The 23,995-nt window shown below is 35.8% G+C and overlaps 2 protein-coding genes across 5 annotated transcripts in view; both read left to right on the forward strand.

Annotated features, from left to right (window-relative positions):
* Positions 1-23,995, forward strand: part of inavab (innate immunity activator b) — a 56,608-nt gene that overhangs the window by 26,216 nt on the left and 6,397 nt on the right. Inside the window, exons 1-7 of one of the 4 annotated variants that reach the window (XM_048171750.1) lie at positions 8,957-9,192; positions 19,236-19,350; positions 20,663-20,796; positions 22,735-22,857; positions 22,999-23,227; positions 23,321-23,368; positions 23,504-23,792. In XM_048171750.1, the coding sequence (XP_048027707.1) occupies positions 19,296-19,350; positions 20,663-20,796; positions 22,735-22,857; positions 22,999-23,227; positions 23,321-23,368; positions 23,504-23,792 (878 nt within the window). In that variant the 5' untranslated portion in view covers positions 8,957-9,192; positions 19,236-19,295. Of the gene's footprint in view, positions 1-8,956; positions 9,193-9,269; positions 9,294-17,440; positions 17,628-19,235; positions 19,351-20,662; positions 20,797-22,734; positions 22,858-22,998; positions 23,228-23,320; positions 23,369-23,503; positions 23,793-23,995 lie in introns of those variants that run through there. The other 3 variants (XM_048171752.1, XM_048171749.1, XM_048171751.1) reach the window with 3 other exon arrangements.
* On the forward strand, positions 3,066-5,121 carry gpr25 (G protein-coupled receptor 25). Its single transcript, XM_048171758.1, has one exon. It carries the CDS (start codon positions 3,269-3,271, stop codon positions 4,400-4,402), a length of 1,134 nt encoding a protein of 377 aa, XP_048027715.1. The 5' UTR covers positions 3,066-3,268; the 3' UTR covers positions 4,403-5,121.

Raw genomic sequence — 23,995 nt, forward strand, 5'->3', positions numbered from 1 at the left:
CAACTTGATTTTCACCACAGGGGGTCTTTAATGCAGAAAGGTTTGTATAGACAGCATAAAAATTATGCATCTGTGCATCAAAAATAGGTCATGAAGTTTCCAGTGCTGGAAAGATGTCAGATTTTACAAAACGATTACCATCTAAATGCAAACGTAACCTTCAGTGCACCACGGAGTCCCTCAATCTTGAAATAATTCAAATATCTGTGTAAAGGTCATCAAAAAAACAACAACAACAAAAAAAAACAATGGTAAAGTATTCAAAAGCATCTTTATACACCATCTGTTTTGCAGAATTGTCATTTATTGTTATTTTAAAGCTGATAAATATAAAGTGATGAGATTTGATAGTCAAATAGTTATTATGTTTTGAAGTTTGCACTAACTTTGTATCTTGCCATTGAATTATTAGAGAATAACAACCCATATTTGAAACCTAAGACAGGCCTAATCAAACGTCTATTATTAATTATAAATTAACATAAATTAACATTGGTTTTAAAATATTTATTTTATAATGATATCATGATTATTTTATCATCTGTTTCATATTTTATAGAACACCTCGAAAACTGAATATAGTCAACAGAAACATCAATGAAAGGTAGAAATAATCAATAATTCTTAATTCTTCTTAAATCTTAATTCTTTTTGTTGTTTAATGAACAGCTTACATATTGTTGACAAAACTATTCCTTTTAACTTCATCAAGTGCATCGCCATGTTGTCTGCATATAGAATTTTTACAAATATGCAGTAGCAAACAGTGGTTTTATATTTTATCATGAATAAAAATTTCTATTTCTATAATTTATAAATTTAATTTTATTGTTAATTTAATTTATCCTTAAAGTGTCTTCACGTAATTTTGGCAGAGGAGACAGTCTCTCTGCTGACTTGCACAATGATCAGCACAGGAAATCTTCGTCCCACCAGGTTACCGCCATCATCTCTAACCACTATGTAACCGCCTCGAAACCCAGTGCGTGATAAACACTACAAGGTACTACAGAAACCACATCAAAAGCTAGTCCTTGCAAAAACAATCTGGAAAAAAAAATACAACAGGTGTAAGCATCCAAACAGACATTATGAGTAAAATATAACCTCAAAAATTTTAAAAGGAGACTTTTATCAAAAATTACATATGCAAGAATTTTAGCAGTACACAGCTGAATCACTGGAGTTCACCTCAGATTTTCTTATACTGATAAAAAGGTATAAGATTAGTTGTGAAATGATCACACTTCTTTGTTTTTGCGTTGCTGTTCATTTACCTGCCTTAAAGGGATAATCTACACAGAAATGAAAATTTTGCCATTACCAGACAGTTGACGGTACCCTTTGACTTCCATAGTAGGAAAAAAAAATACTATGGAAGTCAGTGGGGCCCATCTACTCTTTGGTTACCAACATTCTTCAAAATATCTTCTTTTGTGTACAACAGAAGAAAGAAACTCATACAGGTTTGGAACAACATGAAGGTGAGTAAATGACAGAATTTTTATTTTTGCGTGAACTATCCCTTTAAAGGGTCAGTTCACCCAAAAATTTAAATTTTGTCATTTATTACTCACCCTCATGTCGTTCCACACCCGTAAGACCTTCTTTCATTTTCGGTCCACAAATTAAGATATTTTTGATAAAATCCGATGACTCAGTGAGGTCTGCATCGCCAGCAGTAACACTCCCTTTTTCAATGCCCAGAAGCTACTAAAGACATATTTAAAACAGTACATGTGACTACAGTGGCTCAACTTTAATATTATAAAGTGACGAGAATATTTTTTGTGTGGCAAAAATAACAAAATAGCGACTTTAATCAACAATATCTAGTGATGGGCAATTTCAAAACTGCTTCATGAAGCTTCGAAGCTTTACGAATCTTTTTTTTTCGAATCAGTGGTTCGGAGCGTGTATCAAACTACTAAAGTCACGTGAACTATTGAAGTTTCAAAACACTTATGACATAACAAAGCCTCATTTACTGAAATCATGTGATTTTGACGCTCTAAACCACTGATTCGAAACAAATGATCCGTAAAGCTTCGAAGCTTCATGAAGCAGTGTTCTGAAATCGGCCATCACTAGATATTGTGGAATAAAGTTGCTATTTTGTTATTTTTGGCGCACAAAAAGCAAAAAGTATTCTCGTCCCTTTATAATGTTAAAGGGATATAGTTCACCCAAAAATGAAAATTTGATGTTTATCTGCTTATCCTCAGGGCCTCCAGGATGTAGGTGACTTTATTTCTTCAGTAGAACACAAATTATGATTTTTAACTCCAACCGTTGCGGTCTGTCAGTCGTATAATGCGTGTCAATGGGAACACCATCTATAAGAGTAAAAAAAACACGCACAGACAAATCCAAATTAAACCCTGCGCTCGTGACGACACATTGATGTCCTAAGACACAAAACAATCGGTTGTGAGGTGTGAAAACGCGCTCTGATGCTGGAAGTGATTCAAACCAGCAGATATCTGTTGGTCAATGCATGACTAACAAAAATGCAAAAATGAAAGTTTGAATTGTGCTTCATACATCACTGCAATATTGACAATATACAATCAACCTTGGTTTGCCTGTGAAATTTTGCTAATGTGATCACACCTTCATTTGAACTATTCCTACTTTACTTGTGACTGTAGGCTATAAAAGTATATTTTGAACTTTAACCTGTCTCAAGTCCAAAAAAAAAAAAATGTGTAAAATATGTGGTACCCCTGTAAACACCAGGAAACCACAACAGCTCAGTAAACTTCTCAAATAAGCTCTGCACCTTTCACACCCTTTTTATCCGTTTGAGGCACTGTTGATTTATAAAAATGAATCTCACCAACCAACTGGTAGTTTTTTTCTCACTTCTTTTTTTTATATATACTGCTTGCATGGTGCTTTTTCTCTTAGTCTTGCTTAGAGGAAGTAATTGCACGTGAGAAAACTGCTTTAACATTATATATACAATTATGTTAGATTCTCAGTCAGTTATTTTCAAAGAGTTTACAAAGCAAATACACTGGTGATGACCCAATAAGCAGTAAATCAAGTCCCTCTAACTAATTTTTTATATTGACATGATAGAGTTAAAAACTAAAAATATCAGTGATTCACATTTCAGAACTGTATGTTTGCGAAAATGCACCTCTTAGTGATAAATTTAAACGTTTTAAAGGAAATAGAGAGAGAGAGCATGTTATTGCAGTTTGTGGTTTCTAAGCATGTGACGTGTTAGGTTTTCTCTGCTGTGCCCATCACTTGTGCACAGATGGCAAGCAGTACAGAGATGGCACTCGCTGATGTTGCAATGAACTCCACAAGCAATTACGACGATCTTGATTTTCCATTGAACTCCACAGATGAATATGCTGACTACTACAGCCCAACCGATCTGATATCGCTGCCTATGTCCAACGTCTACATTCCTGTGCTGTACTTCATCATGTTCTTCATTGGCTTCTTAGGGAACCTGTTTGTCATTGCGGTCATCGGCAAACGGCGTCAGAAAAATGGACGTCTTGTGGACACCTTCGTGCTGAACTTGGCATTAGCCGACCTTGTGTTTGTTCTCACGTTGCCATTGTGGGCGCTTTCGGCACGTTACGATGAGTGGCCCTTCGGTGAGATCCTGTGCAAGATCAGCAGCTTCATCATTGCGGTCAACCGCTTTTCCAACATTTTCTTCCTCACCTGCATGAGCGTGGACCGGTACTTGGCTGTCGTGCGCCTCATGGACTCTCAGTTTCTACGGAGCAGCAAGTGTGTGCATATCACCTGTAGCATGGTGTGGATCATTTCTTTCTTCCTTGGAATTCCATCATTGGTGTACCGTCGGTTGACAGACGAAATGTCGTGTTCGGAGGATTCAAAATCCTCTTTTGTCCAAGGAATGAATCTCCTGACTATATTTCTAACCTTCCTGCTCCCCGTACTGATTCTAGGCCTCTGTTATGGTTCGATTTTGGTTAACCTGCGGCGTCACTGTCATATTGCCACAAACTCACGTGCAGAAGCCAGACGACGACATTCTCTCAAGATCGTGTTCGCCATAATTGCGGCTTTTCTGATCTCCTGGCTTCCTTTCAATTTGTTCAAGACCATCCAGGTCATCTCGCTGATGAGCACAGGAGATCTTAGCAGGCACATGAGCTCGATCATAGTTAGTGGACTCACGCTGTCCTGCTGCCTGGCATTTCTCAACAGTTGTGTAAATCCAGCCATCTACTTTTTTCTGGATCAGTATTTCAGGCGCAGAGCCTTGGTCATGTGTCTGGGATGCCTGGGTCAAGGAGACGTACACCAGAACTACATCTCCTCTTCTTTCTCAAACGGCACTTCTGACACTTACTCTGGTAATACATCGACCCGCGGGCGGCTTTTCTCACTTACTCAGAAGGAGTGAAATCTGCTGTTTTCACAACGCGCTCTTTCTTTATCAGTGAAACTATCAAGTGAATCTGACATGTACTTAAAATCTGTAGTTTTAAGCATTTGCTAAAATATCAATTAATCATACTGAGCATTATTATACATTTTTATATTTAATTTTCTAAATTTAAAATGGTTTATATATTGGTGAACATATTACTCAGTGTACAAGATTCATTAAAATAAATTCCTTTAAATAAATTGCAAACAATGCATTTATGTACACATTTTGACAGTTAGTGACAATTGTACATGCTCAGAAATTGTTTTGTTATACTATTAGATACAACTTTAATATAACTGGTTTCTTTTTTATATTTACTTGTGTACTATGTTTTCTAAGTAATACAAATTTTGAGTAATGTTCTATACATTTCTATATTTAATTTATGTCATAAAAATAAATTATGCATTGGTAAACATATTACTTAATGTACAAGATCAATTCAAGCAAATCGAAAGCAATGTAAGCATATATGGACACATTTTTCACAGTAATCTAGAAAGCATTATTAATTTACAGTATGTGTTAATTACATAGCCATTTAGTGGCTATTGTGAACATTGTGATTTTTTTTTTGTTATGCTTATGCTATTTCTAGATACAAAGTTAAAATAAATGTTTTTATATATTTACTTGTGTATGTATGGCAATTAATAAACTTTCTTACAATAATCAGTCTCATTCGGTTTTCTAAAGAATATTGTAGCATAAACAAAACACTTGAAACACTGTATATGTAAACTCCTAAATCCAAATATGAAGAAAAACAGATTTTAGATAAGCCTTTGCCTACCGTTCTTCTGAGCCATTTATGATTTAGCGTCCTACTTCAAAACCATGGCACTGATCAGTCATGATCACTACAATCATTGAACAAATGAGGATGGTCTATAGCACACAGGTTTCATTTTTTTATGGAGAAATTTTCTCATGAGAAACTGAGTGGGCAACTGTGAGATTTGAGAGTTCAATGGTTCACACTTGGTAGTGTGGCATTGCAGTTCCTCTTTGAAATGAATCACACAGCAAGTTTTGACACAAAATGGTTCTCGCATGTACCGCTCAGGAGGCAAAATAGGGTCACAACTTTTGTCTCTGAAAAATTAAGGAACACTGCTGATGTTCTGAACCTGACAAGAACGTGCGAAATGGTATGAAAAACCACTGGCACAAAAAAACCCCAGTGACAAACAGTCAAAGAAAAGCTACCAGATGCGCAAAAGCTTTTCTGTTGCCGTGCGTAGGCTTCCACATATATATACATTTTACTTAACTGACAAAGATTTAACAAGTCAGTTACACAAATAAGTGCCAGTCTTACTGATTCATTTCAGCAAATGAGTGGGATGTTTCTGAAAGTTCAATGGTTCATTGATTTTTAGGTATGCCACCTAGTTTTGTAATAAATCATCGGATTTGAGGTTACTGAAATGTTCCCATTACCACTAAAGCTGTACATTCCATCAGCATAAAAAATCATAATAAAATAATGTCAAAAATGATATAATTTTTAGGCCTTTTATTATTTTCTTAAATTTTCAAAACAAATAATCCATTGGCACAAATAGATGCTCATGTAAATATGTTGCCCAGCTTCAGTTCAACTAAATATATTAATTAACTGACCTGGTTTCATTGACTTTACTTACTTTTATGTTCCACTCAACATAAACAGCTACCACCTTTCCTCGGCACAAAAATGCCACATGTTTTTTTTCTAAGAAAATGTTCTTATACTAAAAATGGGTTATGACCTACGCTTCACTTATAGCTTCACATTTTACAGCTGCCCTTACCGACCACAGTTTAAGCTGACATAAGAACCCTGGTGAGAATGTTATTTCACAAACATTCTCATGAATGGCTTTCCCCTGCTTTGCAGTTAGTGCTGCGATAACCTACTCTCGGTATGAATCCTCTTTGACACTTTGTATCTTGGTCCACAAATAGGAAGACACAACAAAGGGAATGTGAGCGTTAGTAAAACTGAAAGGTTGACATACAGTATGAGATAAGAACTTTTTTAACAAAAAGCAGTCTCACTGTTTCTGTTATTGAAATATATATATTTAACTGTTATCTATTTTATTTATTTATATTGTACGTATTTTTATGCAACCAGTATCACTTAATTACATAGATGCTATGAAAATGAAGTATTACATTAAATGTTTCAACTTTACAACATGTTTCATACTCAGTTTGTGTTTGTTTACTTTGTATCTTTGTATATAATATTTGGGAAAACTGCAAAAAGCCTAAAAGTCACCAAGATAAGATCACAGAAAAGAAGAAGAAAATATGATAAGTTGTAGAGCCACTTTTTTTGCACCACTTCGGTCACATGATGCTTTGTGGCTCATTTCTAGACAAAGGCATTAATGTTGTCCACAGAAACTGTGTATCTCAACAGCAAAGCATGTGAGATTGACTATTATTTATCCTCTCAGGAAACACATTTTCAACACAGTTTTTAGAAGGTTTAAGTGATTTAACCTCCAATTAACTCTCTTGTAGTAAGGTGCTGGCAAAACAATTCAGTAGTACTGATAAGCTTATAATAATTTTTCTACAAGAGACAAAAAAAGACACATCAGTTTATAATATATATACACACACACTCACACAATATGGGAGCATATAAGTTTAAAGTCTACTGTACTGATGTCCCTTTCACATGCTTTGCAGAATCTGGGTGGCTAATGTGTGAATCATCACAGTAGAATGTTTACTGCATGCTTTGACTGGAGTCAGAGATTAAATTAACTATCTTAATAAATAAGTTCAGTTACCTGCAAAGTAAATGGTTCTTTTTTCTTCTTAGAGGAAACATCATGGGGGACCTCAAAAAGACCTACAGTAATTTTAAACGTTCTTTTCTGTAATTTATACTGCATTAATCGCCTCATTTAGGCCTACAATGTTAGATGTAAACAATATTACTTAGTAAAGTTAGTAAAACAATGTTATGTCTTCTGTCTATACTTTTCTAAGCGAAAACATCATGGTGGTGGATTTTTAAATTAGATTATATTTCTTTTATTATCATGTCTTTTTTGTAAACAAAAACGCTGAAGCTTAAGAAGAAACACAGCTAGCTGCTGACATCTTGTGGTTGGTCTTCAGCAGCACGTTGTGTGCTTTTACTAATGGCATGTGTTTATCAATTATTGATAATTATTGATCCTATTATCATGCGACTGCATTATTACGTGGTATTAGTAGTATAACTTAACGGGCAACCCAGGTTACGTTGTTTTAAACAACAGGTAAAGGTATTTTTAACCCTGAGATATACAGTGAACTGTCGCAGTCCAAAACTTTCATTTTCCATTCATGAATGACGGAAATGTCATTTTTTTCCTGTTTGTTTCAAAAAGACGGGAGGGCATTTTCACAGATGTACACTAGTGCTGTTATTGACAGGTTGCACGCTGGTCCAGTCTATGTTTGATATACAAATGAGAACGCTAAAGCATTAACACATTTACGGTCTCAAAACCTAACTGATGGTAAAGTTTGAAACGTGCGAAACATGGAACGAGATACTTTTGTACACCATAAGAACAACCCTAGATTAACAATTCCTAATGACACTTTTCGGTATTCGGATCTTTACTTGTTACCTTATGAAATAAGAAAACGATACTGCAGTGGAAAGTTATTCTACGTTCAAATAGGCTTCGTCAAATCACCTAGTGAACCCTTCTCTCTTTTTGTGCCTGGCGCAGGAGCATTTACTGTGAGACAGTCTCCTTTTCAAGGTGAAACCTTTCATATGTTAATAAAAGGCACCAGCACCCTGCAGTCCCATAATGGGACATTACATTCAACCTCTCTGCTTTTCAAAAGATTCGACGACTGCATGCAACTCAACAGCTCATTTTGCAGAAATTTCAAAAGCCCCCATTTCCTATCCTATACAGTGCCTACGTGTCGTTCCCAAACGATTTAAGCCATTATTATAACATGATCTATCACGCTGTCCGCATATTTTAGTCTAACGATGTTCGATTCGTGAACGATTCTCTTTTTTGATCCGGTTTACTAAACCGGTCTGAACAATTCGTTCACGAGTCAACAGTTCAACTGACCACTGAACCTAAACCTCTTTCGGGCATGTCCGATTCGTAAGATCGTAAGGATTTAAATGATGGGGACAAGTTACTTTGTCGTGGTTGCAACAAACAATAAACACACTTATTTACAATAAACACACTTGTTACAAATGTATTTTTGCCTTAAAAAGTAATAAACTGCAATTATTCAAAAGTTTTAGAATCGCTGAATAGTTTCGAACCGGTTCTTTAAAATGAGTTGTTCGAAAGAACCGATTCTCGAAAATGAGTCGGACATCCGATCACTAGTTCAGTCAGCGCTGTGAAAAAGTTTCTGGAGGGGTGAGGTACGTACCATTGTGACATGGGGGGTATGGTTTTAAGTTCCCATAAAAGTGCTGTCGTAAAACTCATTGGATAAAAACACGGGTCTCGCACTTTTTCAGACGTGTTATATTGACTTTGCTGCACTACGAATTTCTTTAAAATGGTATTTCTATTGTCGGAACCATGAACGAGAATCTACGTGCGAAGCAGCACCTTTAGTTCGCGTGGTTTGGTAGCGTCCATTCTTCAGAGTCTCGCTTACATCAATTTGGAATGCAGCGCTAGAGAAAACGTGGATAAATAACATCCCATGAAAATGCATTGCGTAAACATTTGACGACTCTGCGTAGGTTTTTCCTGTTATGACGACAAAAGGTATGGTAATATTTTCCTTAATCCTTAATACATAGCATGAACTAAGACAGAGCACCAGAAGAAAATTGAGCGTATCTGCCACTTCAACCAAAGTTGTGCAAGTATTCAGTCTCTTTTTAAGTATTCAAATTTGGACATATATAAAGAAAATGTATAAATTGTATATTTACTTTTACGTAGTTCTAAAGCACTGTGAACTGAACGAAACTGAACAAAGTAACATTAACCCGGCATTCTCAAATCCAGGCTCTATGTTGAAAGTATCACTGCTGTAGTGCTTTAGTATGTTTCTGTGGTTAAGTGATACTTTACGTTTAATTAAATGTAAACATTTATTAGTTTGAAAATCCTTTTCAATAACCAGACAAAAGTAGTTCACAATTTGTTACAACTTAAACTTTTAAGAAAAATCAAAGTGATGCAAAACCTACAACCTGCAGTAATATTACCTTTGCACTTTTTGAACTGTTTGAACTTATTTAGCAACTAAGAAAACTAAGTTTTAAATTCTTAAAACTCAAAAAATTAGTAGATATGACAGAAAATATTGTGACACGTAAAATGGATGGGAACAGAGATGTTGTTAAACATATGAAAACATTTTATACAGTGTGATTTTTTTTTTTCAGTGCTTGTTGTTTATATGGAAGTTTAGTATTGTATGGACAGTGTAGAGAAGTTTCAGAACCTGCAGAGTATTTTTGCTGCACCGTGAGAATCACATGCTTATATTGTTTCATTGTCTAAAGGTGGATATTATTTTACACACCATTCATTTATTCAGGTGGGAATGCTCATTTTGGTTTGATGCTTATAAAGCCACTTGAACTAGGTCAGTCCGTCTCAAAACAGATCAGAAATAAGCTTTTTATCTAATAAAGTCGATGCTCTGAAGTCTCATTCCATTATTGAGTTGTCTTTCTTACAAAAGGAACAACATTCCTCTTGTAATGCTGTGGAATCCAGTGATCAGTGTGACTCAGAGCATCAAGGGTGATTTGAGTGGGCCGGCATCAGAGGGAGGTGTGTAGACCACTGAACGTGAATAGCTCTGGAATCTGTGGTTTTGTTGGTTCATAGCCAGGGTCGGCCAAACCGGAGCCAAGCAGCGTGTGTGTATTGTTTGCTGCCGACAGCTCAGTTTTAGGGCTCTCATTAGCACCTCTGGATGTGGCCTAATACAATGACAGGCGCTGTAGTGATGTTTCTATTTCACCCACTTGTGTGGCAGCACATTTTATTACATTTGACTTTTGTAATCTGTTGATTTGTTGTGTTGTGTTATTTTAAATTCTTCTGAATAACTTTATCTCATATTTCCTTTTCATATTCCTTCCCACACAAAATATGTTAGACTGTATGATGTCTTTCTTGAGCGATGCAAGTAAAAACAGTCACTCTAGAAAAGTGAGTCACTCAGTTTCCTTTCTAATTTACAAACTAATACATCCAGGTTCCTGTTTAGTGGCCTCATCATTCAGCTCGTGTAAACCTGAAGGAATTAGTCAGAAATAGTCTTTTATTAAACATGCATTACTTTTACACAGTTGCATACTTAGAATATCTATCCACTGTTCTTTGCAGTGACACAAAGACTAAACAGGAACAGACTAAAGCCATATGTAACCATAACACACTGATTTCAAAGAAACACTGCACTTCCTCTCGGATAAAGAAAGGATGATTAATATGATTAAAATGATATATTGTTTTCATGAGTTCCAGATAAAGGAACATCAGTGCAATGCTGCCCTGCATATTTCCTTTTTTTGTGGCAGTAATATTCCACTGTGAATATGCAAACTATAATTTACATTTAAAGGAATATTTCTTAATCCGGGTTCAATCGACAGCATTTGTGGCATAACGTTGATTACCACAACCATTATTTCGACTCATCACTAGATTGTAAAACCCAAAATCAAAGTTACAGTGAGGCATATACAATGGAAGTGATTGAGGTCATTTTTATGCAAATTTAAAAACATAAATATGAAGCTTAAAATACAACTTATAAGCTTTTATAGCTTTTATAATATAACTTAAAATAATTATTCTTTTAAAACTTAAGCATTATTTGAGCTTTAAACTTGTTTTTGTCACTTTTTACATTCAGGTTTTAAGCAATACGTTGTCATTGCAAAACTGGAACTTTACACTGAAAAGGCTTGTAAGCCTTTTTTGGGCCTCATTCATTTCCATTGTAAGTGCTTTTCTTCTTTTTTTTTTTTAAGAAAAGTAGGGTCAAATCAAAGATATTTTGTAGTAATCAACATTTTGCCAAGAGCTTTTGAAACCCAGAATATTCCTTCAATGGGCTCTTCAAAGTTTTTGTGTTTTTTTTTCTTCTGTTATTATTCTACTATTTGCCTATTATAATGATTATATTCAATGTGTGCTATGTCCCGGGTGAACTAGCCGCAAACATTTTCCACTAGTAGACATACTACCACCGCCTCAGTTGCAGCAGAGTGAGTTAAGCCAGGATCTGTGAGGTCTGTTTCATCTTCTGAGTCTTGCCGCAGTTGTAATGAATATACAAAGGGAAAGTACTCCTGGGGTTTGCAGCCTGAGGGATTGGTGCTGCACGGCTATGCTGGTGGTATAGCGCACGACACTTTAGTCCACATCAGAGAATCCATCTGTGCTTTGGCTCAATTGAAACCAATTTCCACTTTACATCCTCTTTTTCCCAAAAGGGAGCCTCACGGCCACACAACTACCAAATGCCAGGGTGCGGTGTTGGTGTTCACAGGCCTCAGAGAGCCTTATTCCCTCTGGGTCTCTCACGCTTTAATTATGCAGTGTCTTTCTGTGGATAGTAATTACAAGTCACTAATTACTGACAGTGACTCACAGAATGTATATTTTGGACCTTCCTATTCCTATTAAGGCTAAATATAACATTTCCTCATACTTGAAGATAGAAATGTTTTTTCAGTGTAAGAGGATGTTTCGTGGAGTGCTGTTTTGACAAAAGTCTTGTTATGGTTACCCCTTAGTAGACCATTTTCTTCTTTTCTATCTATCTGGACTAATCCTATTCTTCTGTGTTACATAATATGTCTTAAGTGTAACATCCCTTTTTTGTTCACATGCTATGCTTTAGATTGCTCGGCTACACTTTCAGTATGTCACATACCTTTATTGTAACTTTTATTCAGTATAATTGTTATACTTTAATTTAGTTTAGCCTAATATTCATTGTTTTTTGCTGATACTTTAAACTTCAGTAAATGTTTTCTCAGGTGAACTAAAACATGCTTAAATTTACTTGTTTAAGTCAAGTCGAAAGTATTATTTAAAATGACTGACATCAAGGGCTGTCAAACGATTAATCGCGATTAATCGCATACAAAATAAAAGTTTGAGTTTGTATAATATATGTGTGAGTAATGTGTGTAATTAATATGTATATATAAAAACACACAAATTAATGTATACATTTAAGAGAAATATGTTATTTATGTACAAAAAATGTATTTATATATAATATAAATTATATAAAAATATAAATAAATACATATACTTGTAAATGTTTCTCAAATATATACATGGATGTGTTTGTATTTATATATACATAATAATTACACACAGTACACCCACATATATTAGGCAAACTCAAACTTTTATTTTGTATGCGATTAATCGTGATTAATCGTTTGACAGCCCTAAATTAGACTAGAACTAGATTGGTTTACACTAAAAAATTTAAGGGTTAGATCATATAAAATAGTTGCACATTTTACTTTTTACAATGTGCATGCAATGTCATGAAACTGGTTTCAAACTGGTTTCTTGAACATGACAATGAGTTAACCATACTCATGGCCTCCACAGTCACCAGATCTCAATCCAATAGCGCATCTATGGTATGTGGTGGAACGAGAGATATGCATTATGGATGTGTAGCTGACAAATCTACACCAACTACGTGATGCTGTCGTGTCAATAGGGACTGATGTCTTTGAGGAGTGTTTCCAGCACCTTGTTGAATCTGTGCAATGAAAAATGAAGGCAGTTCTGAAGGCAAAAAGGGGTTCAACGCGGTATTAGCAAGGTGTACCTAATAAAGTGGCCGGTGAGTGTTTATTCCCTCATATATAATGGCAAAAGATTCAACATCATGCTTTTTTTCTAAATCTTCAATGTAAATCAAGTAAAATTTCACCTCATAGACCTTATTATGCACATCATTTTTGTTTCTGGTGTAGACAGGACCCAAGTTAAGGTTAATATGTGACTGTCACAGTTCACTGGTGTTCCCAGCATGCCTGAGCTCCCTGTCTGAATGGGCAGGATGGGGGAGATTCCCACAATAATAAAACTCTCTCCAGCTCCCATACATGCTAATCCGACATCCTGGGAAGAGGGGAGATATGAATCTACGGGCTTCCACACAATATCAGTTTAACCTTGTAGACAGCTAATCCTATGGAAATCCAGTGGATGTAGCACTAAATAAACAATGTATATTCAATCACAACTGTCTTGAAAAGTATGTTAGTTTAGATATCTGACCCGTCTCTGGCCTTGCAAACTACTGTTGCCACATAACGTCACATGCACTTTTGATGACCCTTTTAACAGAAAAGAACTTGTACTAGCTGTCTTCATAGCAGGTTGTGGTATAAAGCTACAGAAAGATAAAAAAAAAAACAATCCTAGAATCAACTAATTAATGTCATCCCAGTAGTTAGCAGATAAACAAGTACTAATTAATTGTCATTGTTTTCTTAATCAGCATCAGTTTTCGGAAAGTTCCCTACTAAATCAACTGTGTTTGCTTGATTTGTCTGAAATAGAACACTTGGGCCTACAGTATCTCCTAGCAGGGAAGTCCCTTTGGGGTTTATTCTGACACAAATAACATGATCCAGAAAACTCAATTACTTCCTTAACTAAAGTCTTGTAGCTAAATCTGGTCAGTTCAGAGGTCAGTGCTCTATTCTGTGTTTGTGGAGCCCCAGCCCATGCTTATGTAGGCAAAGGCAAGTAAGGATTTCTGGATTCTGCCATCATGTTGTTTTAAACCCACATGACTTTCTTTCTAACACAACATTAAAGAAAACTTGATATATACTGTAGCTCATGGGTCCAGTCAGCCCTCTGTTTATGTTACATTTATGGTGCTTTGTTTTTGAAGTTCCTGTTAAAAAGTAGACATGATCCCAATTTCACCCTATTGTTTATGCTATCTTTGTTTGATGTCAAGATATAAAAATGAGGGACTAAGAGGAAAATAGTACAAGTAGTTTTTGTATTTTCTTTATGGAAGTGCAGTCAAAAATGACAGCAATGATCGATCATGAAAATAAAATAAATATGAGAATATGTTTTTACACTAGGTATGTTTCTGAAAGTTCTGTTTAAATTGACCCTAAATGTTCACTGTAAAAATTATTTTCATGATTTATCGCAACATTTTTTTCTTTTGTCAAATGAACTTCAATAATTAATGTGGTTCAGATAACATAATATTTTGAGTTTCTGTTGATTAAACCAATCGCCTTCATTGTATTAACTCAATTTTTTAATTTCAATGAACTCAAAATTTTAAGGCAACCACTTTTTTAAGTTAAACCAATAATTCTTTTTTATAGTTTTGCAATTCAATTCACGGCATTGCGCATGTGAGCAAGGTACTTTAAAAATTTGATTGAGAAATTAGTCAGATTTAAATGTTTGCATGCTTAATGTTTTCCTGCTAATTGCATTATTTCACCTCTACACCACCCCTTCTAATTAGAAATGTAGTCAGATTAAGCCATCAATCCGATTATAAACTGATTATTTGGTTATTATTTAAAGGTGCCCAAGAATGCTTTTTCACAAGATGTAATATAAGTCTAAGGTGTCTCCTGAATGTGTCTGTGAAGTTTCAGCTCAAAATACCCCATAGATTTTTTTTTATTCATTTTTTTTAACTGCCTATTCTGGGGCATCATTAACTATACACTGATTTTGGCAGCACTGCCCCTTTAAATCGCGTGCTCCCTGCCACACGAGCTCTCGACTATATTACAGTGCATTTACAAAGTTCACACAGCTAATATAACCCTCAAATGGATCTTTACAAGATGTTCGTCATGCATGCTGTATGCATGCTTCGAATTATGTGAGTAAAGTATTTATTTTGATGTTTACGTTTGATTCTGTATGAGTTTAAGGCTATATGCTCTGTGGCTAACGGCTAATGCTACACTGTTGGAGAGATTTATAAAGAATGAAGTTGTATTTATGAATTATACAGACTGCACATGTTTAAAAATTAAAATAGCGACGGCTCTTGTCTCCGTGAATACAGTAAGAAACGATGGTAACTTTAACCACATTTAACAGTACATTAGCAACATGCTAATGAAACATTTAGAAAGACAATTTACAAATATCACTAAAAATATCATGCTATCATGGATCATGTCAGTTATTATTGCTCCATCTGCCATTTTTCGCTGTTGTTCTTGCTTGCTTACCTTGTCTGTGCACAGATCCAGACGTTAATGCTGCCTTTCCTTGTCTAATGCCTTGAACATGAGCTGGCATATATGCAAATATTGGGGTCATACATATTAATGATCCCGACTGTTACGTAACAGTCGGTGTTATGTTGAGATCCGCGTGTTTTCTGGAAGTCTTTTAAACAAATGAGATTTATATAAGAAGGAAGCAATGGGGTTTGAAACTCAATGTATGTCTTTTCCATGTACTGAATTCTTGTTATTTAACTATGCCAATATAAATTCAATATTTAATTCTAGGGCACCTTTAATTTTGGTTATTATTTGATTATTTGGTTATTTGGTTATATGTAAACCTAGCAACTGGTCAAAATCCAGTGACTATAAGAAATAATACAGTAAAAGAGCCGAAAAAGGCCTGATTTTTTAATTTTTGAATTGATTATATTTTAATTTTTATTATTAAAAAAATAGCACCCATGGCTTTGACATTTGTTGTTGTTTGAGTACTCGAATATGCAAACCCTAGTACTTTCTTAAGGGGTAGCCAAATTTTTTTTGACAGAGTAATGTAGGAGACTAGTTGTGAAACCAGATACTGGTATGCTCCAGCAGTCGTGTTTCCTTGGTCATTTGTTGGGTGATATGATGTTATCCCGTCTGGCAGCCGTGGTGGCTCCTATAGGCGTTTAACTGGCATTCTTGGAGAGCCAGCGTGAGGACAAGGATCCTGAATGTATGCGAGCGATGCATGAGAGCAGCAGGTGCAGCGTCTCCCACGGTGTTCTGGAGAACTGTTCCTCTGACATCTGTGTGTGTGGGTTGGTTTCCTATTGGTTCAGAATTTCAGAGTGGAATGATCGTCTATACAATGCCTCACTGAGGACACTGTATGCATGACAACAGCATTTACATTACAGTACCTTTAAAAGAATGTCAACAACAATTGAACAAGGGGTTTGTTTGCTTGCTTGTTTGGTATTGTAATCTTAATTGGGGTAATCAGAGAAATATAAATTGCAGAAATCAGAAGCCCCAAAACTATTTCAGATTACAGTAAATTATCCCATATATTAATAAATAGTAATGTAATCCGTAAAGTTCTTGTAGATAGGCTTATGGTTTTAGAATGGTGTCACCAGTAGGGGGCAGCAGGATCTTCTAAAAACACGGACCTGTATAGGCCAAAAAAGTCAGATCAGTCATTGCAAATTATATTATTGGTATAACAATTTGAGTGTAAAGAAAAAAAAAATCAAAATGCATTTCAGAATGATTATTTGTTTTCTCACCCTTTTGCTTTAACAGAAGTATTTGAAGCACATAAAAGCTTATGTAAAACCTGATGATCATGTTCTCCAGAATAATTCGAGAAGATATGAACAGCATTTGAGCTTCAATCATCTGACTGTCTGTACAAAAATGTTCACATGATCAGTCACAAATGTGCTTATTTGATTAGTGACCCTGAAATATTGCAGAAACTGAACATTTCTTAGTCATTTAATTTCTTAAACATTTATATGTTTTAAAACAATGAAACATGTATTGTTTCTTTCCAAGTTTGAAGTACATTTTTAGTTTCTAGATTTTCTGGACTCGACTTGTTTACACCTTTATGATGCGATTTCATCACTTGTTACATACTTGTGTATGTACATGCTGATAACTAAGACAAGAGAGTGAGTTATTATAGCCTTCGTCAAGTGTCTACAAGAGGTGTGACGCTGTGATATCACACACACACACACACACACACACACACACACACACACACACACACACACACACACACACACACACACACACAGAGGTATGTGCAAGACGCGCCCAGGTTCATTTCACAGTACGAACTCCTACTGTTACTCATCCAGAGTCAAGAGTGTAGTGTGGAGCTAGACATCTCATGGAAATCAACTGATTTTGTTTACCAGATGCACTTATACTTTAAGAGGAATCAGTGTTTTTCAATATGTAAGTACTTTTATTTGATAATGACTGTAGTTTATCATACAAGGCATCATACAAGCTCAGGTAAAAGCTTGCCAGCACAGTTGTCTTTAAAAAATGTTTTCACTGGTCTTGTGATTTGTTAAGTAATTTCAAGTAATATTTTCATTTTGGGTAGTTTAATGTGTTTAAACTCTGTTTTGTTTTGGGGGTTTTTTTCTAAACGTGGGTTGGACGGATTTTTCTTTTACCAATATTCACACTTTTTAAATGAATCTGTTATCGGTTCTTTAATATCGAGTCTACTAATGAATGACACCAACTTTTTTACCGCCACTCATTCTCAAGTCAAGAAATGGTAATTTAAATGGTAAGAAATGTTTTTTTAATGGTATTGGTTAGGATTTAATATTTCATCCATTTCTGGTAGAGCAGTTAACATGAAATAACATAAAATAAAGACCTTATTGACATGAGCTTATTTCTTTGTGCTATTTCTTTCAAAGATTGTAATGTTATGAATGACTGATCCGGTTGCACTATTAGTGACTTAGAGAGCACGCCAGAGTCATCTTTAGTTTCAAAGTAATAAAGTCACAACTGTAATGCACTGTCACTGTAATCCCGCAGCTGACTGATTATACATCTAATATTTAACATCTTTTAATCATTCACTAACTGTAGATATTCACAACTTGCTCAGGACATTGTCATCATGACGTAAAATAACATTTTGACATACTAACAGGAAGCTGTTCAGACTACTGTCAGAGTCATACACCGCAGAACATATGTGTCACAAGCTGACAGTGGTCTGAACTTTGGCACTGTGAATTATTTTTGTGTGTGTGCACATATTATATACAGTCCAATAAAAAATTATTCAAACATTTTTCATGTCAATATATAGATATTGAATGAATAACACTAAGCAGCTCATCGTAGTCTTGTATGCACATGCTAATTAGTCATTATCTTTTCCTGTAGCTAAAACAGCATTGCGCTATAACAATACAAAGTCATAGTTTCAATTCTCAGTAAATGTGTAAATCAATGTCAGATGTTTAGTATAAAAGCATCTGCCAAATGCATACATGTAAATGTAAGTAATGCGCAAACCACTGTGTAGCTAATCACAATTCCTTTTTAACTTCCTTTAAGTAGTCCGACAAACTGTTGTAGTGAATCAAGGTTAATTAATTACAAGTGAGTGCAATGAGGCATAGTAGCCCTTTTCATTAACCTCTTCTGTCTCAGGCATTCCAGTGTTGTAATCTAAGCACAGCACACCCTTGTTCCTCCTGGAAAATGGACATTTTTCAGATACAGGAGGAAGAGTACTTACTTGAATGCCCTCTTAGTTAAAGCTTCCCTAAGCTCCTGCTGACGGCGCAAAGCCGAGAGGCGTAGTTAGACTGTGATTTTTAGTGGCCCTGTGAAAACTATTGTTTGCCAGAACAGTCTCCTGGAATCCGCTCTGACCCCTGTGGCTCTGGGTCAGGAGACCCGTCACGGCTGAGGGGCTGAGTGGTTCCACGAGACTAGGTTTTGTTCACTTTGGCTAAATTGAACAGCTAAATTGGTCACTGGTGAGTGAGCATGAGTGTGATAAAAGTTGTATTTGCTTTTTAGGAACTCGTGAAGTAAGAGAAAACCAAGGCTTTCACTTCGAAGACCACTTGACCAGTAGTCATGGAAGGCAAAGAGGAGATCAGTGATACTGACAGTGGAGTTATTCTGCATTCTGGTAGGTTTAGTTTCAGTTACACCTTGGCTGTATAATGACATTCTGCATGCTGTATTATGTAGCATGTTGTTGTGAGGTTAAAGGGATAGTTCACCACAAATGACAATTCTGTCATCATTTACTCACCATCATGTCATTTTAAATATATATGACTTTCTTCTGTATAGTTCAATGAAATGATTAAATATTTAGGAAATTGGGAAGCATAAATTTGTCACACACAAAAGTATTTTATATATACACTACCATTCAAAAGTGTGGGGTAAGTACATTTCTTTGGAAAGAAATTAATACTTAATATTTAATTGACAAAAAGTAAAAGTAAAGGCATTTATAATGTTACAAAAGATTGCTATTTCAAATAAATAATAAGAAATGTTTCTTGAGCTGCAAATCAGCATATTAGAATGATTTCTGAAGGATCAAGTGACACTAAAGACTGGAGTAATGATGCTGAAAATTCAAAATTCAGTCATTTGACATAACAGTAATAAATAACATTTTAAAATTGTGATACTATTTCACTATTTTAATTATTTTGTTTTTACTGTATTTTTTGGCGAGCATAAGAGTGAGCATAAGAGACTTCTTTCAAAAACATAAAATGAACCAATCCCAAAGTTTTGAATGGGTAGTTTTTTTACTTTACATGCATTTTCAGATGCATGATTTAGTGATTAGTTTTCACTTCTTTCACTAACAAGGTACATTGTAATGTACATTACACCTCTAACGGTTGAATCGGAAGCAACCACCACACTATAGCAGGTTTTTAAAAGAAACCCTTTTTTCCTGTGCAGTTGAATGTTTTCTTTTTTGTCATTGTTCAGATATGTCTTTGCGTGCTGTCACATGATTGATTGAAAATGTATGTTGAAGAATTCAGTAGATAAGCTCTCTAGACATGCCAGAGGCTTTTAACTGCAGTCACTGGATACAGAAAAAAAAAATTCTTTGTTGTCACTCATTTAGCCGTTTTCAGTGACTCATAAGTAACCTTCATTTTCATTTTTGATCATATATGAGTATTTGTTTCCTGAAAGTTTAGATCCGCTTCTAAGATATGCACGTGAGCAGACACTGATTATAATTTGCCATCATTAGGTTTTTTTGTGGTTACGACACTATATTTGGGCTGCCAGTCATAATTTAGTTATGATTTAGATTTAGTACAGACAACATGTAGAGTTATATCATCTTTACTGGCTATACTAGTATTATAACAAAAAAAAATTCTTCATATAATTGCTGATTTTCTGTTATTATCTTGAAGCTGCTCCTCATCAGGAGTTTTATGTGTTATGTGTTGTAGGGCCTGATAGCCCCATGACAGTGATGAAGGATGTAAAAACTCATACTCGGGTCATGAAACTGAAGCAGCAAGCTCTGGAGGACAGGCTGAAGATGTGTTTACTGGAACTGAAGAAACTCTGCATCAGAGAGGCCGTAAGTCACATGCACCCACCAAAACACTACTAAAGAGAGATAAGGAAGTTTTCACATTGGAATTAGGAAATTAGAGGGGACTTCCAGTGCATGCTGATAACATCATGTTTTTGAAGTTCAATTTTCTACCATAAATAACTTCTTTAGAAGATCTTCCTATCAATAATAAAAACATTCTCACCCCTCTAAAGAACATGACAAGATATTTAATAAGTAATAAAAATATGGCACTGACTGAGTGAGCAAGTCACCAAAGTTAATCATCTTCAGATCCAGAGGCTTTCTAGCGTAGTCCGAAATGCATCATTGTTTGCTGTTGGAGTCACTTGCTGGGGCTTGTCCAGGTGTTCCTCAGTGTCTGATGACAGACACCTTTATGTCACAATAAGTCTGAAGTCACGCTAGTGTGTGTATCATCTGTTTTTTGAAGGGCTTCACCTCTATTATGGCTCTTTAAAGAGCTGTGGGCTTGTGGTTTTTGTCTCAAAGAGAATTGTATCTAAACTTATGCTGGCATGGATTTGGAGAAGATAGATGGCAGGTTTAGCGTGGCAGGTAGGGCTCTTGGTACAGCTTAGGAAAGAACCAAATATTTCAACAAAAGGCTTGCATAATGTAGCAGTTGAAAGCGATAACTTGTCCCAACTCGCTAAAAGGTTTCACACTGGAGAAACAGGAATTCTGGATAAAGGCTTGTCTTGATAACTTGCTTTTGACTTTGTTTTTTTTTACTTAATTAAGTATAATTAATGTAATTATCCTTACAAATTGCATTGACAGATTACAGATCTGCTTGACCGCCCCAAATAAATTTAAATACCAGTTTTAAAGACATCAGTTGTAGGGATACACAATATATCAGTAAGATTTTGACCAATTTTCATGAATTTTATTGTATATTTAATTGTAATGCGCATTTTCTCTTTTTTTTTTTTACATCTAGATTTGCTATGATTAAAGGATTAGTTCACTTTCAAATGAAAATTACTCACCCTCAAGCCACCCTAGGTGTATATGACTTTCTTCTTTCTGATGAACACAATCAGAGATATTTTAATAAATATCCTGACGCATCCAAGCTTTATAATGGCAGTGAACAGGGGTCACGAGTATGAGCTGAAGAAAGTGCTTCCATCCACATCCATCCATCATAAATATACTTCACACGGCTCCGCGGGGTTAATAAAGGCCTTCTGAAGCAAAGCGATGCGTTTGTGTAAAAAATATCCATATTTAACAAGTTATAAAGTAAAATATCTAGCTTCCGCCAGACTGCCTTCCGTATTCAATGTATGAAGAAAGTGTAAATCTCTTGCAGTTCTCAAAGCTTACGCTTACGAAAAAGTGTAACTGACGCCATGCCAATTGACACTTTCTTCGTAACTTGAATATGGAAAGTGCTCTGGCGGAAGCTAGATATTTTACTATATATTTTACTCATAACTTGTTATATATGGATATTTTTTTACACAAACGCATCACTTCACTTCAGAAGGCCTTTATTAACCCCCCGGAGCCATGTGGAGTACGCTTACGATGGATGGATGTGGATGGAAGCACTTTCTTCAGCTCTTACTCATTGATCCTGCTCACTGCCGTTATAAAGCTCAGATGCATCAGGATATTTATTAATATTTCTCCGATTGTGTTCATCAGAAAGATGAAAGTCATATACACCTAGGATGGCTTGAGGGCGAGTAAAGCTTGGGGTAATTTTCATTTGAAAGTGAACTAATCCTTTCAAAGCACCAATAATTGAATTTCATACTGTGCAGTATAATGTATAATGTGATGCCTAAATTCGCTTGAAGATTGATTTTAGCTTTTTATTGTTTTATTTCTTATTTAGACAAAATAGTATAGAATTTTACTATCTGCCATTTAGCAGCTGTAAAATAAAAGCAGTGCATTCATAATCAATTCCCTCTTCTCTTTCAGGAGCTCACAGGACATTTGTCCTCAGACTATCCCCTGTTACCTGGAGAGAAGCCGCCTCAAATTCGCAGGCGCATCGGAGCTTCTTTTAAGTTAGATGAGCCAAGCATCCTACATAGAACTGAGGTAAAGACCTGAACTGACACAACTGACATAATAAAGATCTGGATAAAAATGGACTGTTTTATTAGACATACTCTGAAGGACCAGTACTATTCCTATAAATAAGTTTGAATCTCACAAACCAATCACGTACATGGCACACAGAACGCCGAGCTGAACTCGGTGGAGGCTGATCTGGCTCTTCAGCAGCAGATATACATGGCGGCTCAGAGACTGTGCCAGGAGAACCATCCTAGCAAGGCGGTGAAGAGGAGTCGTCTACAGCAGTACCATCGGGAGGAAAGGAAACTCAAAGATCTTCAGGAAGCCGTGTTCAGGTTACGACTGGAACACAGCCGATCCTCACCACGCCCTGGCATGATAGCACAGCAAGGTGACGGATTTATATGCGCGTTTTTGTTTTTTTTGCACTGTGTAATGAGCTTGATTAACAAACATGTTTTATGTTTCTATGTTTTGTATCAAGGTGCTTCAGATGATAGCTCATTGTCAGACTCAGCTGTTCTTGATGAGGGTAAGTGAAAACCATGCGTTTTTCAGAAATGTACAAAAAATATATGTTTTATATATATTTATTTTGAAACAAAAATGTTTCTCCATGCTAGTAGTCATTTACCCATGTACCATTTATGTCTCATCCATGTTTCAGAGGAACTGTCTTCCCAGCTTTCTTCAGAGCCTCCTGCTCCTGCTGTAGATCTTCACCCTCCAACTATAACCATCTCTCATCCCCCTCCTCATACACCTGTAGGCCCCTCCTACCTGCCCCTCGAGGCCATTTCCCATCAAACACCTCCACAATCCCTGGAGGATTTGCACACATGCCAGAGTCCAATCTTAGAGCATGACCCTGCCCCCATTCAAAACTCTCCCTGGATGGAGACTAGTTTGGATCAGCCCTATCAGAAAAAGAAAAGATCTAGTAGCATCAAATCCAAGTAAATCTCTCTTTTTTTTCTTTGAATCTTTTACAGTGCAAAGCAAGTGTTAAATGTGAAAAGCATGTGATCAATGACCTTTGTTAAAGCAGTTTTGACTCACCTGGTCATTAAGACATCACATAGTAATTTTTAGGGTGGGTATGACCACACCTCCTTTGCTGTAATGGCATCTCAAGGTTGATTTATGGAAGACACGTATT

This window comes from Megalobrama amblycephala, linkage group LG21 (assembly GCF_018812025.1).
Source record: "Megalobrama amblycephala isolate DHTTF-2021 linkage group LG21, ASM1881202v1, whole genome shotgun sequence".
NCBI lineage: Eukaryota > Metazoa > Chordata > Actinopteri > Cypriniformes > Xenocyprididae > Megalobrama > Megalobrama amblycephala.